The sequence below is a fragment of the Ischnura elegans genome, chromosome 5, assembly GCF_921293095.1.
Source record: "Ischnura elegans chromosome 5, ioIscEleg1.1, whole genome shotgun sequence".
Lineage (NCBI taxonomy): Eukaryota > Metazoa > Arthropoda > Insecta > Odonata > Coenagrionidae > Ischnura > Ischnura elegans.
The window spans coordinates 22743171-22758004 of record NC_060250.1 but is presented as its reverse complement, the minus strand read 5'-3'; the positions used below and the strand labels follow the sequence as shown (position 1 = coordinate 22758004).

At 40.4% G+C, this 14834-nt stretch overlaps 1 protein-coding gene across 1 annotated transcript; it reads right to left on the bottom strand.

Moving 5' to 3' along the window:
• Window positions 1-167: 167 nt before the first annotated feature.
• On the bottom strand, window positions 168-9649 carry LOC124159798. The gene is made up of 4 exons (XM_046535716.1): window positions 9585-9649; window positions 7619-8093; window positions 2521-2575; window positions 168-235 (listed from the first exon to the last, which is right to left on the bottom strand). Exons 1-2 carry the CDS (start codon window positions 9601-9603, stop codon window positions 7645-7647), a joined length of 468 nt encoding a protein of 155 aa, XP_046391672.1. The 5' UTR covers window positions 9604-9649; the 3' UTR covers window positions 168-235; window positions 2521-2575; window positions 7619-7644.
• Between the last annotated feature and the right edge of the window lie 5185 nt (window positions 9650-14834).

The following is a 14834-nucleotide window of genomic DNA, read 5'->3' as shown; positions in this document are numbered from 1 at the left end:
TCCCATTTGCTTTAGGTATTTGAATGTATGTGATAATGAAAATGCTGAATAGACTGATTGTCAAAAAATATGGTGACTTCTCTTCGGATAACTTCGATTACTATAAATTCGAATTAATGGTTGAACTATAACCTGATTTTGGTAGGTGATAAGAGTATTAAGATGAAAAAAGGTATCCTACCTGCATGGACGCAATCTCCAGGGTTGGAGCGAGGAGGTGGCCTGGTGTTCTGGCCTGGGAAATGAATTTTAAGTATAAGATTAAATGCAACAGAAGATACAGCAATTTACCGAAGCACCATCACGTATGGCCAAATTGATACTGCTTCATTGATTATTCTCAACCAATATGGGGGCATCCATTAATTACGCGAGGCGTTTAGGGCGATCTAACCGATTCTCAACTAATCTCACGTGCCGGAGAGTGGGGGTGCGGGCAAGTATTACGTAATTTTTTTCCGCAAGAAACAGTGTACAATTGCGATCTCAGTTATCTTAGAAACTACTTTTAACTGATCTCAAATTGTTATTCTAGTAAACACAACTCAATTAAGCACATATTACCGTATTTACACCGAAAATACGCCTTTAGAACAATCTCTCGTGACATTAGAGGAAAGGGGTGGGGGTCGAGCCAAATACTTATCACGATATCTCACCAAGGGGGGATGGTAGGGAGTGTAAAAATCGCCTCACGTAATTAATGGATGGACGCTATGGTGATTTTCCGTTCCTAAAAAAATTAAATCAATGCGTAAATTATATACGTGATAGTGATTATATAACCATGTATATATTTGGTGTAAGAATCAATCGCTTCCGCCTCATCATTGTTTTGTCGCAGTTTTTAACTATTTATCACTGTTATTAATATCAAAATCGATGAAAGAATTAAATGTGTAAACCTTACTTGTCTCTAAAAATTATAAAAAGCCTTTTATGAGCAAACTTTCCAAAGGAAGTCGTTAAACCATCTCAAGAATCGAATTTGTCTCTCACAATTCCTGTCATGTAATCTGGCAGTTACGCCTCTAAGCCAATAGTCATAAATTTTATTTGCCAAAAGTTTTACCGTCCATTTTGCTACTACCATCGTTTGTCTTCCCTCCCCTTTCCCCCCCTAGAAGCAAAAATCGGAAAATCAGTACCTACTGAATTGAAACGAAAGCATTCAAGACATTTTCATTAAACCCACGAAAAATGATATGTATTTGAATAAGATATGTATCTAAAATAAAACTATTTTTTCAAGGAAATAATCTCATAAAGTAATGTCACAACTTGGTTTGCCCCCCGCCCTCTAGACTATGGCTTGCCCCCCCCCTCCCCTAGACTATGGCTTGCCCCCCTAGTTATGGTCCTGGGTACGCCTTTGGTACAAAACTATTCGAATCCCGGCTAAGTAAAATATTTTTTTAATGGCGAGCTTCATCCTTTGGTGTATTTAACTTTGCACCCGTGCGCGTGACTGCATACAAAGTCACTTGTTTCTGCAGTGCTTTGACATTCGTCGTCGCCGACCAGCGACAAAATAGGGGGTTTTCACTCCTGACAGTGACTAAGTAAGCACGACCCTCGCCACATGTGCCACAGTGTGGACTTGTGACTTCAACATCTTGTTCGAAAAACCCAATGAGGTAATGAGCACACAAACATGACAATAGCGATTCTTTAGTACTTCACGAAATTCACTTTGACGACATTCCAGTGCAATCAGTACATTAAACGGCTTAGTATTTAGTGTACTATGCAAAGCCCTTAGAGGTGGAGCCGAAAATACGAGATGAAGGCCGACATTTGTTGTCAGGATATTAAAAAGGAAATAGTATCAGGTGTATGGCAGGAGTTTCCTAAATAAAAAAAATCCGTAACGTTTTGACGATTGTTATCGATAACAACACGGCTTCAAAGCGGGGAAAATACCATTATCCTGCCTAGTTTAACCCAGTATGCTTGCAATGTTGCTTCTATGTAATATCAATAACGCATTCATTTTAAGCTCTATTAAGGATATGTTTAAACTACGTGGTATTTTATGCTGTATGGTAAATGGCAAAATGTATAGCACCCAAAATAATTATACAGGTGATTGAACAATTTACGGCCGTTTAACAGTCGAAAGAAAATAAATACCCCAAGACCGCACTCTTTGCTGAGCAAAAAGGTGGGGGGCTGGGAAGTTAGAAGGATGACAGAGAGGTCCAACAATTTAAATACACAAAAATAAAGCTGAAACACTATGAAACAATCAATCGCATAAGCTCACTCACGCACCTAGAGGATTTGCTCCAAGGAACAAAGGTCGCAATCACACATACACTCAGGTTTGCACCCCCTCTCATCCTTTCAATTTCCCACCTTTTTGCCCAGAAAATAGTACGGCCTAGGGGAATTTATTTTTTTCAACAACAATTATAATGATTAAGTAGAAAATTCTCATTTTAAATAAGTGAAAAATAAGTGCAAGGGTTAAGAAACAAAAAGTTTATAGGGACAATAAAAAGAGCATATTTCACATACCTTTGGCTGTTCTTGGCGCCATGTTTGGGGCGGGGAGGACCGAGATGTCATGGTCCTAAAATGAAGGAAATATAAAGGTTAAATTATAGTTTTGAATAGCGTTTACTAGCGTAGTATTTTACTTGATAGGTAGCACATATTATCATTAAGTACTTAAAATTTAGAAACACAATATTACCAACCGACATATTGTAGATTATATAATAATTACAATAGCCATCCAAAATTTGTTATTATTATAAATAAGAAATATACCTTTTTAATAATTTGATGAATAATTCGGTGTTCGAATCATATTTTTTTTAATAATTCTTAACTTAGTCCAACAATTTAAAGCCAATAAATAGTCATCCAAGAAATTATTTTATCTCTCTTTTCATATTATTAGATCAAAGTTTTCCGCTGCCATAAAATTATCCTTAAAATATTTTTGCACGCCCACTCCCTAAACAGAAAACCGCTGAAGACAATCTAATTCGAAGAATACAGCCGATGCAGATGGACACCGACGAGTTTTGAGAAGCTCGAAATTGACATACGTGGAAAAAATTCCTAGAAAATGCCTGAGAACCAAGAGGTCATAAAGATTATTTTATTTGGAAAAAAAACGCAGCTAGCACTGAGCAGGAATGCAATCCTCGCGTGAACCCTATGCGGATATTATCTTGTCATTAGTGTGTGAATCCATATTCCTTTGCTTGGCTGTGTTTCGCGATCTATCCAGTTTTCACACTCGCCATACTATCGCTGTTCATATCGACGAAATATCTTGTGTCTCAAGTATGGCTATTTGATTCACATCATGTCATGAAAGGATAACCTAGGCATTTACGTGGCCCCTCCGCCCCGTGGATCATACGCTGCCCAAGGGGTCCGGGAAAACTTTTGAAAAATGACATGCCTGGAAATACATTTTGCATCGTTTTTGCATTTTAAATTTAACTTTGAGCTGATGCAGTTACTGAATACCAAAAGTAGGCAATAGTTTAAATTTTTTCTATTTCTCTGAGGGCTTGGGGGTTGTCTATCCTCCTCATTCCCCCCCCCCCCCCATAGTTACACCACTGCGTTAGAATATAATTCACTAAAACTTTGATCGAAGGTTGGTAGATTTTCTTAAAAGAGGCGTTAATGTAGGCTTATGTCCACAAAAAATCATCATGTTCCGGGTTCAAAGTAGTGAGGCATTCACCGAGTTCATATATTGGCGATGGCAGAGATTTTTCAGAGACTGCCTGACCTCTCCTCATCGGAGTGCTCATCGGAGGCCACTTAAAGCTCACAAGGAGACATCGACAAAGTGATGTGTTGGGATCTGGATGTGGATGTTATTTTCTGAAACTAAAGAGGTAAGGCAGAAAAAGTGTCACGGCTTTCTTCCACATATGCCCGGGTTCGAGAGATGCTCGCTTGTAAAGATTTCGCGCAGCATCACATCCATTGAGTAAACTCCATCTCTCAAATATGGCCATGGCGGTGTGGTCTAGGGCGCTAGTTATTAAACCTGTATAAAGTGTCTAGGGACCGAGTCCCAGTGTCGGAAATAGTTTTTCTCTCTTCTAATTTTTGAAATCACCCATTCGTTTTATTTAGTTACTTCACGATTTTTTAAATTTAATATCAATTTTTGACACTTTGACCGTGACACTTTTTCTACCTTACCTATATAGTTTCAGAAAATAACATCCGAATGTAGATCCCGAAAATCACTTTTGCGATGTCTCCTTGTCACTACTGTCGGATGGAAATTCAAACCGTGGTCTCCTCGGCGCCTTTTGTCAAGATCAGGCTAATGGCAAAGCCGAGTCTCTCTCAGCCTTTCTTTCCCCACCCTTCCCTCATAGCGCAAATAATTCAGCTACAAATGAGGTGGGTGAGACGCCAAGGGGTACAAGTGATTTTTTTTCAGAACAGAGTTTGGTGGAGAAATTAGGTAAAGAAAACAAACGTGATCGACTTGATATTTAGAGGAGCATTTCAATTTCCCCTCGATGTCAGCACAAAACGGAGACTCACTTTAAAGTACCCCTTGGCCATCACGTTTTTGCTTACTTTTTCTATCACTTCAAGGGCATACCCAGGATCAAAACTAGAGGGGGACATTCCATGGTCGTACAAGTTGTAACAAAGAAAAAGTTAAGGAAACAAAAATAACAGCGCTTTATTAATTTTTAAAATAATTTGATCGAAACAATATTTCTATTTTAATTATATATGTTATATATCAATTTTCTTGAATTAAAAGAAAATTTGTTCAAAAATTTCGATTTGAACTAAATTTACTTTTTCTGCTGGGGGGGGGGGCAGCTGCCCCCTGCTCCCCCTCGCTTGGTACGCCCATGTATCGATTGCTGTACCTAATTCTGTTTAGCACTCGAAGACAGCGGCGCAGCCTGGAATTAAAGTTAGGGGGGGTTTATGCGCAACTAATTCAGGGGGTCTGGGGGTTATAGAATACCCGCCACGAAAGTGGGAGGTGCGGGGGCCCTCCCCCAGAAAAAAAATATGATTAATGGTTCAAAACAGTGAGTTTAAAGGGTTTCTGGGCGATATTTCATGTATCCTTACATTATTCTATGAGTAATATAAATCCAATTAAGTAAATTGGATTTAACTTTAAAATTTCATTTGAGCTCTCGCGTGGGGGGGGGGGGGGGAGGGGTTTCCCCAAAACCCCCCCGCCACTTCTACGCCACTGCTCGAGGAACCTGATTTGTCATATTGACGGGCAACCTGGCCATTTTGATGATTTAATTAGCACGTTCATGCATTCGAAATTCCTTGAAAATTACATTTTGAATTAAAATAAGCATCGTATCTGCCATAATGATTGACGTGTGGTAAGCTAAGGATGGCGAGGCAGGAGAGACGTAACAACTGTACATTTTTAATTTTTAATTTTAAAATTATTTGTAACAAATTACTCAGTTGTATTGAAAAATAAGGAAAAGGTTATGTATAATGAATTTATCTGATAATTTTAACAGAAACGAAGGAATATTTTAAATGATTACCACACGCTAAAATGACGGATATGGGTCCATCTATGCAGCGACCCCGGTCCTTCTCGAGTTAGAACAAAATCCCACCCCCTACTCTCTCCTTCTCATTCCCTCGACATACAAATCCAATAAACTCGAGGCATGTCAGTGAGAAAAAAGGACAAGAAGTATTCGTTCATCATTGAATTTTGAAGCTGTAGGCCATACTATACTCGCACTGGGGATTGGTCCCACGTCGTAACATTTTGAAGCCCGTGGATTTTACATGTATAGGTTGTGAAAAGCCAAGGGCTTTTGATTTGTTTTAATAAAACATTTCCTAATCCGAAAAAGAAATTCAGGAACCGCTAAATGACATCACCTTTTAAGCAGGCATGGTAAGTGAAACGAAACGAAAATATTTCGTTTCGACCCGGAGGGAAACGAAAATACTAGGCTTAGGTTTATTTTCGTTTCCGCACGAAATTAAAATCACCCAGGGGTTCAGTTTCAACCCGGGACGAAACTTTACTCCCGGCAACGAAACTAAATTAATCAAAACTCCGCTCCTCATAGTTAAGTTTCGATACCAGAAGCTGAGTGGAGGGGGATAAGAGAGAATAGTTTCGACCCATGAAGTTTGACATGCATGTAGAGAGGTTAAACATATATACTGCCAGTTTGCGCTCACCGTTCCCCTGTTAGTAGTAAAAATTCGAGTGCACCATGCATTTAATGGCGGTAGCCGAACCTCTACTTCATTCAACCACACTTCGTGCTCGGTGTGTGGGTCGAAACTTAACTGTTCGAAGGTGAAGCACGTGTTACCTCCGGTGCCAAACATTAACTGTGTTTCGTTTCGTCCCAGAGTTTAAGTAAAGTTTCGACCCGAAGTAGTTTCGACTCCGATTTCGTTTCGACCCTGAGCAGGGATGCCGACTTACAAAAAATATTGGGGGGAGGGAGGGGGGGGATCTTGCCGGGGATCTTGCCCCGACAAATTTTATAAGTAGTGAGTTTTAAGTTTTTTAAGCATTTTAGAAGAGTAATATGATCAACATTAGAACCCTGATAACTCGGATCTCGATATTTGGATATTACGGGGAAAATCGACAAGCCCGACACATTTTTTTCCTCACAACGAATTTTTGAGGGGGCTCAGGCCCCATGGAGTCGGCGCCACTGACCCTAACTTTAGCTCCCCGGGATTAAATTCATTTCGTTTCGTTTCTACATTTCGCTCCAGGGAACGAAACTATTGAAATTTCACTGGTCTTGCCTTTCCTTTCGTTTCACTTGCCATTCCTGCTTTTAAGCAAGACTAGATAAAGAGCTTAATAAAAAGGCTGAATAGTTGGGGCTCGAGAAAAACGTACGGAATTCTTTTCCACGGAATCAAATACGACAGCCCTAGTTCTAATCGGGCCCGAGTCCCTGGAGGGAAATATTTCCCGAGGAATACTCGGGCTTGCGCAAAAATATGTCAAAATTGTCCAAAAAATTGTTATTGATCGATCGATTGATTGTTTGCATGCGTTTATTTATCATTGTTCATTTTTTCTTATTGATCTCGTTCTAATAATTTCATTTTTCTCTTCACGCAAACAATATTCTCAGCTTCCAGCATTACACATGCGCTATTTTAAAATTTCATTAGTAAATTGGCTGGTTGGGGCGAGTTTAACTCACAGATACAGAAACGATCACGCAAGAGAGATATTTTGCTGTGCGGATGTTTAGGCATTTGTTGTTTCCAAGAATATTCGAGATAATTCCGGTCGTTTTAATAAATTCTGGTTGGGATTATGCAGTTGAATATCTCTAATAAGCACCTTATTTACTTTTAACATTTTTTTGTCCGCGGCTGGTGATTCAACAACCTCTGCCACACGCCTATAGTGGCGGTTTGCTGTGTAGTTAGTAAATGCAGACTACTTAGCGAACCAACATCAAGAGCTATGAGTTGATAACTGATGGTACCAATGAATGTGTAAGTATTCACGAATTTTATATCTCGATGTGATGGTAATGCATGGTATCCCGTGAGATTGGATAGGGCTGGGGCTTCAAAGTGTTCAAAATACTCATTATTGCCACGCAAAAGATGATTCACTCACCTCTTGATGGAGGCCGGCTGCGGGCCTCAAGCGGGACCGTCTCCATGGGGCCCGGCCGGCGGAAATCGCACCTCCACGGCGAAGGCTGGGTGGCCCGGGTAGACCACCAAGACGTCGAGGGGGGCGACTACCTCTACCCTGCGGATCACCCACTGCCCTTCCACTTCCTCCGCAGTAATTCGCAAGTGGAAGTTGAGGTAGCCGATCCCCTCGACGCCTTGAAAGGCCCTCGGCATGTGCCGTGGAGGGTCCTGGCCCATAACTGGGCCAGCATCACCCGCCCCAATATGGTGTCGCTCAAAAAGCCAACCCGGGATGATTTCTTCATCTCCTTCGCCCTCCATCGGCGGATTGGGGGGTGGTGGAATTTCCCTCGCCTCAACCTCTGCCGATGGAGGGACATCATCCCGGGAGGCCTCCTCGCTCCTTCCGGGCGGATACGCGTCTTGACAGTCGCCCTGCCGTTTTCGCTTGCCTGGAGGGAAATGAAGGATATGAAAGTCCTATAATCTCTATATGAAAACGATCGTCCAAGGGTAGGTGGATGCGAAGAAGGGTAAGGGATGGCCCGTAGGGAGTTACATAGGTCAGGTCAGTGGCGTAACGATGGGGGTGGTATGAGCGGGATAAATTCCTCCACGAAGGGGGATAGATTCCCCCAGCCTCAGAGAAATAAAAAGAATATTTAAAACCATTGACTAGTTTTTCCGTATAATAACTGCATCTGCCGTGAGTTAAATTTTAAGCATAAAATGATGTAAAATGTACTTCCAGGCATGCCATTTTTCATAATGGCATGCCTGGGGGGGAGATCGCGCCCCTCAGGCCTAACCCTTCCCCCACTCCCAATGCATATTCCTAGTTACGTCACTGGGCCAGGCTCTTAAGGATGCGAAAGGGATAAATACGCTACTATGAAGTAAAAAATTTATATCCAGGGGCGTAGTCGGGGTGGGGTTGGGGGGGGGGGTGGGAGAAGTCTCAGGGGGCACGTGCCAACCTACCAAAAGCATTTCATATATTAAGAGGATAATATTAACCTATAAAAAAATATATTCTGCTCCACCAATATATTTTAGCAAAAAAATGTTTCCCGACGACCCATGAATTGCTTAATTTTAACGTCCAAAATAGCATAAAATGTTATTTTTAGAGATAAAAATGTTCAAATATTACCCCCCCGGGTCGTGCCCCCCTAACATATCGTCCTGAATACGCCCCTGGCTATTACAATATACATATTACCATTATTACACAGGACTGCTGGTAGTTCATCAACTAAAATTGAGGAAAGGACACTCTAGCGAGTAATTGATTTTTTTAAATGATTAGTTCGACCTTTCCCACATTAATTTCCAATCAAAAACGAATTTATGAACCTCATATCAATTAAATTGCATGCAAACATACATAATCAGCTAAGAGTTGCAGATTAAATTCCTATTTTATGCATTTCTCGTTGTATGTGACTATCAATTCAATTCAATCAGGTCTCGGGCATAGGTTATATGCGATTTAAGAACACATTAGGCCTTACTTCTTCTTTGATTAGGATTCTTATTTAATAAGACACTATGGATACGCTTCGTCGCAGTAATTGGCCCTCGCAGAAATTAAGCGAAAGCGATTTCGCATAACGAAGAGAACGAGAGCATGAACTCTGCGCTTCAATTCAGGAAGCACGCCATCGAACCGAACTCATCAGGTTTAAGATCCCGAATATTGTTAAGTTAATTCCGTTCTGAGGGATATTACTCCCAAAATTAAGACTATACGCCACTTTTTGTGCATTAGCCCTCGAAAACTGTCGAATCCTTCGAGGACCGACCAGCCAAGGGATGCATGATGATTATATCCAAGTGGTTGCTAGGCAATATCCTTTCCGCCACGTATTTCAATTAAAATCAGCCAATATTTAGTGGATTTAGGTCTAAAAATACTATCCTACAATGGTTATGACACTTACGGCACAAGCACTGGCCCATGCTGGACTTCAAGTTGCTCAATTAACAGCTTAAAAGCTAATTTCAGTCGTCAAACGTCTGCTCTCGATTGCTCTGAATGCATTCGTATGAGGAATAACAATAGTCCCGTAGTAACGGTTGGCGCGTGGTTTCGAAAGCATTGTTGCTCCGGAACCGTCGCAGGTGAAGCATTGCAAATGCAATAATGAATTACTACGTGATATGCAACTGAATTTTATTTTCTATTTATGATTACATGATAAATTAAAATTACAACTAAGTGGCCAATTCATACGTTTTTTAGTGCTTCTAAACATATGAACGGCATTGAAATGTGTTGATGATTTATTTATTTTTTCATTTTACAACGGTCTATTATCGAAAACTGTGGATAGTGGGAATTGTAGAAAAGACTGCCGTTATATCGTTAGTTGCTCAAGCGGTAATTGTGAGTATTCCTTACATGTTCCGTCTTGTACTGAAATTTTCAAGACAGGGTTGAGATCCCTTTCCAATTTAAGAGCGCAACGTAATGAATTGGGCATATATGTTTTTCCATCGGGCACATGTAAAACCTAAATGTAAATTTGGGATGTTTTTCAAGAATTGTTCGCAAGAAATTCTTTTTGGAAACCATGCATTTTTTTTTATTGCGCAATACTATTACTAATGGCCTTTTTTTCGTCGTCAGTCATAGGTCTGGAGATTTTCTGATCACGTGTATTGCATCCAATCCCGTAGTCTTGAATTTGCTGACCTTCTAGCCTCGCGATTTATTTTTCAACCGCAGATTGCTCATTTTTCTATATATTATACAGTGGATAGCAAAAATTGAATAAGATACCATTTCAGATTGTGTGGTTACCAGGAATTTATTTTGCTCCACTTTCTCTATGAATGGACCACTATTTATGCGAAACTTATACGTCAACTTTTCAGCTTAGTTATCAAGGTCTTCATTTGCAAGCCTGAAAATAAATATTTATGTTCTCGTCCAGTACTGTCAATGTATTTCTGAGGTTTCAAGAAATAACCTATTTTCTCTCTCATATTGTTGCATTTTATAACCGAATGTCAAATGTGTATAAATACATTTAAAGTTATGCATTTGCTCGTATTTTATGGTATGTCACTAGTAGAGATATTTCTGCGTGTCCTAGATTTCTAGTCTTCAGTATAATAGGGAGATCTATGCCTTATATACTGAATCCGAAGACATTAATCGCTTTTGTTTTCATAATTTTTTCTTCAAGAACTGTCTTCATCATAGAATGCGAAGAATGCGAATGAATTCAAGAAATCTATTTTATAAAGATTACCATGAAATGTTTATTTATTTAAATTATTTATTAACTTTTACCATGCCCCATTTCGCCCAATGTTTCGCATTCCTTTTACTCGCCCTCCGGGAAATGGGGAGGTGTGTGGCGGTTTTTTAAAAGTGAATCGCACTAGTTCGTAAGAAGCACGAATATTACAAACGACGATCCTCAAGTCGGCCTCTAAATGTGTTGTTATCCGCCTACCATTAAAATATGTTTACAAAAGTCGCCACTCACGTCGCTGTCGGGCAAATTGATCCGAGTAACACGGGGAAATAGGGTGTAGTTAGGGGTGTAAACCGATATTGACATTAATGATCACGTGATCTATCAAATTCATAGCTTTTCATTGCTATTCCTTGCATTTGCAACATTACACCGCGAAATATTGGAAAAAAATGGATAGCATTGCTCTCATCACCGCGCTGCGGACATTTTTAATAATCTATTAAAATGCGACCTAAGTAGCAACAGAAATCAACCTTCCGTTGGAAGGAATTGGGCCTCCTCTATGCAGTCCCCTTGGTAAGGAGTTCGAGAAGAAAGACGTAGCGAATAACGCGTGGGCTATGCTTGTGGACTGAAGAACGTGATAAAGGATTTTTAATTTCTATTACAGAAGATTCCGGTTAATTGGGACATATCGGGACTTGTGAACTTTGCCCCAATTAAGCGGCTGCCCCAATTATGCGAACTATCTTGTATATGGGCGTAAACAAACGTTGAAATGATGGAAAGAAGAATGAAGAATGTTTATAATGCAACCTAAGTTTATTAAACTATTAATTTGATTAATAAATCAGCGAATTAAGTTAATTTATTATCATTTTCAAGAATTATAACAATTTAGTTAAAAATATTTTTCACAGCCTCGGGTGATGCTGAATGAATGTCTTTTAATAACTCCTTTTAAAGAAAAGTCTTATCCTCTTGCGGATAGTATAACAACAAGAGCTTTCAAAATAGGGCAAGAATAAATTTGTGAAAAATAAGAGTAAATGAAAGGAGGAAAATATAAAAAAATAGTACTCTGAAAACAAAAAAAATTTAATTTCATCGCGAGTATAGTCTATGTCGCCGACTCTTGGCCCACTAAAGCGGCGTGCTGTCCCAATCAAGCGGAGAATACTCTGGGATATTCCTCTATTGGGTTCTGTTCATCAAGATCTGCCCCAATTAAGCGGCTGCCCCAAGTAACCGCTGGACCCATTAAACGGAATCCACTGTAATACGAAGATTGTTGATAGCTTAATAGAATAGATGGACCATTGCATCGAACATGAGCATAGAAATATTGAATCGAAATACAAAGAAGCCAAATTTGAACCTGGATGGAACCTGTTAACCTGGGCACCGACTGCAGAATGGGTCCATATAGGAGTTCAAAATGGTTAAATCAGTACATGATCGCTCTACCTCTTCGGAACAAAATCTGTTGGATTAACCCTTGGGCTGTGGGAGTTCACGATTTTAGCTGCCAGCTAGTGCAGAAGAGACCTCCTCTGCAGGAGGCACCCCCTTCGAGGGCTGGTCTGGTAGAGTTAAGCCACTTAGCTATCCAGAAGGTGAAGGAAAGTGCTCAAGTGTAAGATATCCAGGTAGCAATAAAAATTTTGGGTGAATGCCGCAGTCAGCGTGCAAAATATATAAGAACGTTCCCGCTCTCTAAGGGTTAAATGTCGTCTTATTCAAGTCCAACGTTTTCCTCTTCCATTCCTCCAAATTCATATAATTTAACAGTCAGTCAAGATTCGGGATTCCATTCAGACCCTATCTGTTTTTCTCATGTTTTAATCTATTTCATAGGAAATAATGATTTTGCGAGGCAGTACTCCACAATATCTGGATAATCCTTTGGCGATTCATCACTTGATTCATTAGTAGTCTGATCAGGAGTGTAGCTAGGACGATGCATTGTGGGGGGGGGGGCACGACCCAGGGAGAAATGGAACTCCCCTTTGGAGAAAATGCAAACATTTCTATCTCTAGAAATCACATTTTATGCTATTTTGGAACTTAAAATTACACAATTGATGGGTTGATGAGATGCTGTTTTGCTAAAGCACTGTACAGGAGTAGAATTAATTTGTTTCATATGTTTATAGTTTTTGGCTAAAATTGATTGGCGTTGGGGGAGTTGGCTTGCCCTCCCCTGTTTACGCTACTGAGTCTCCAATGGAACATTTGTGTTACGAGGAATAATTTACGAAACTTTTCTCATTTGAAACTTACCCAGACATGATTTTCAGAGACCTTGCAGACTCTATTTGCACCCTCAACCCTTACACTGCGGAGATAATTTTATACGCTTTGTGGTGGTGTTTTTATACGGTGTGTTGGCTATAGAGACAGATACTGGAGACGGCTGCCATGACATATCGAGGATTTCCTCTAAATTTTCGGGTGTTCGCCGCGTAACTAGTTGACAAAAGAGAAGGGTGCTTTGGTTTACAAACCTGGTGGAGCTCCATGGTGGATCTTCTCTTTCTCCGCTGTGAGAATGTGATTGTTCTCATGATCGTAGAAACGAAATCGCATAAAGGTAATCCGATACAGCAGATGAAAGGGAATGACAAGTTATTAAAAAAATATACCCCATTCTACTATTCTCTATCAATTTTTGAATAAGGAAATGCGAAAAAATTGCCGTCCAATTGTCAAGAGTTGTGGCATGATTCCACTATCATGGAAGTCGATTAATTGGTAATGGACAAATTAAGAAAGAAATACTAAGGGGAATATCACTGGCAGCAGTGGCGCTACAAGGGGGGGTTTTGTGGGAAAAAACCCCCCCCCCCCAGAGCTCAGAGAAATTTTTAATTTTAATCCATTTTACTTAATTGGATTGGTATTACTAATGGAATAGTATAAGGATAAATAGAATATCACTCAGAAAGCAGCAAAATTCACCATTTTGAACCATTTATCTCAAAATTCCGCAATTTATTAATCTCGCTCCCACCGCTTATCCTGGTGGGTATACCATACCTCCACACAACCTGGTATTAGCTGCACCTAAACCCCCCCAGCCTTAATTCCTGGCTACGCCCTTGACTGGCAGAGAGGGTATGCAACAAAACGAGTTAAATTACCCAGATAGCTGAGAATATACAGCTAGCTGAGAATACTATCGCAGAGGTAAGAAAACATTTATTAAGATTTAACTCTTTCCCGACGAACAACATGTAAAAAGTCTTATCGGGATACTGCGCGGGTAAGATTATATCAGTAGCCGTGAGAATGGGTAGCGAGTCGGTACCCGAAACGTTGGCGCTCTCATATAATCTTACCCGCACGGTATCACGGTATCACGGTATCCCGAGCACATTAATTTATGGGAGTGAGAAATTGACGTCGACAGCGGAAGAATAACCCAAAGTAAAAAGGCTATCAAAATGTGGCAATGGCGAAGAATGATGAAGAAAATTAGTTCGACCGTGTCAGTAATGAGGAAGTGGTCAGTAGAGTGGGAAAAAAGAGAAGTCTTCTACTTTCTCAAAAAGAAGTCATGGGCGCATTGTCAAGATTTAATCGGCCATATCATGACATATGATGGCCTGATGAAAGCAATTGTCAAATACACGTGGACTGGGAGATATGCCTAGGGCGGCTCCGAGTGAGTTTTAATGGACAAGTTTTTAGGGATATATTTATGCGAGGAAAAATGCGTCAATATGAATAGACAAGTAGAAAGAAGAGTAGTTCCGACCGTGGTCGCTACGTGCTTAGCAGGGGCGGATCCAGGATTTCTTTCTGGGGGGGGGGGCCCAAGCAAGGCCGTATCCAGGATTTTGCTCTGGTGGGGGCACAAGGATACCTCGTGATACAAAACTAACGCAACGCAATGATAATGGGACCGCATTAAAAATCTTGCATATTTTTGTGGGTCTGAGGGGGCATGTGCCCCCCTGCCCCCCCCCCCCCCTAGTT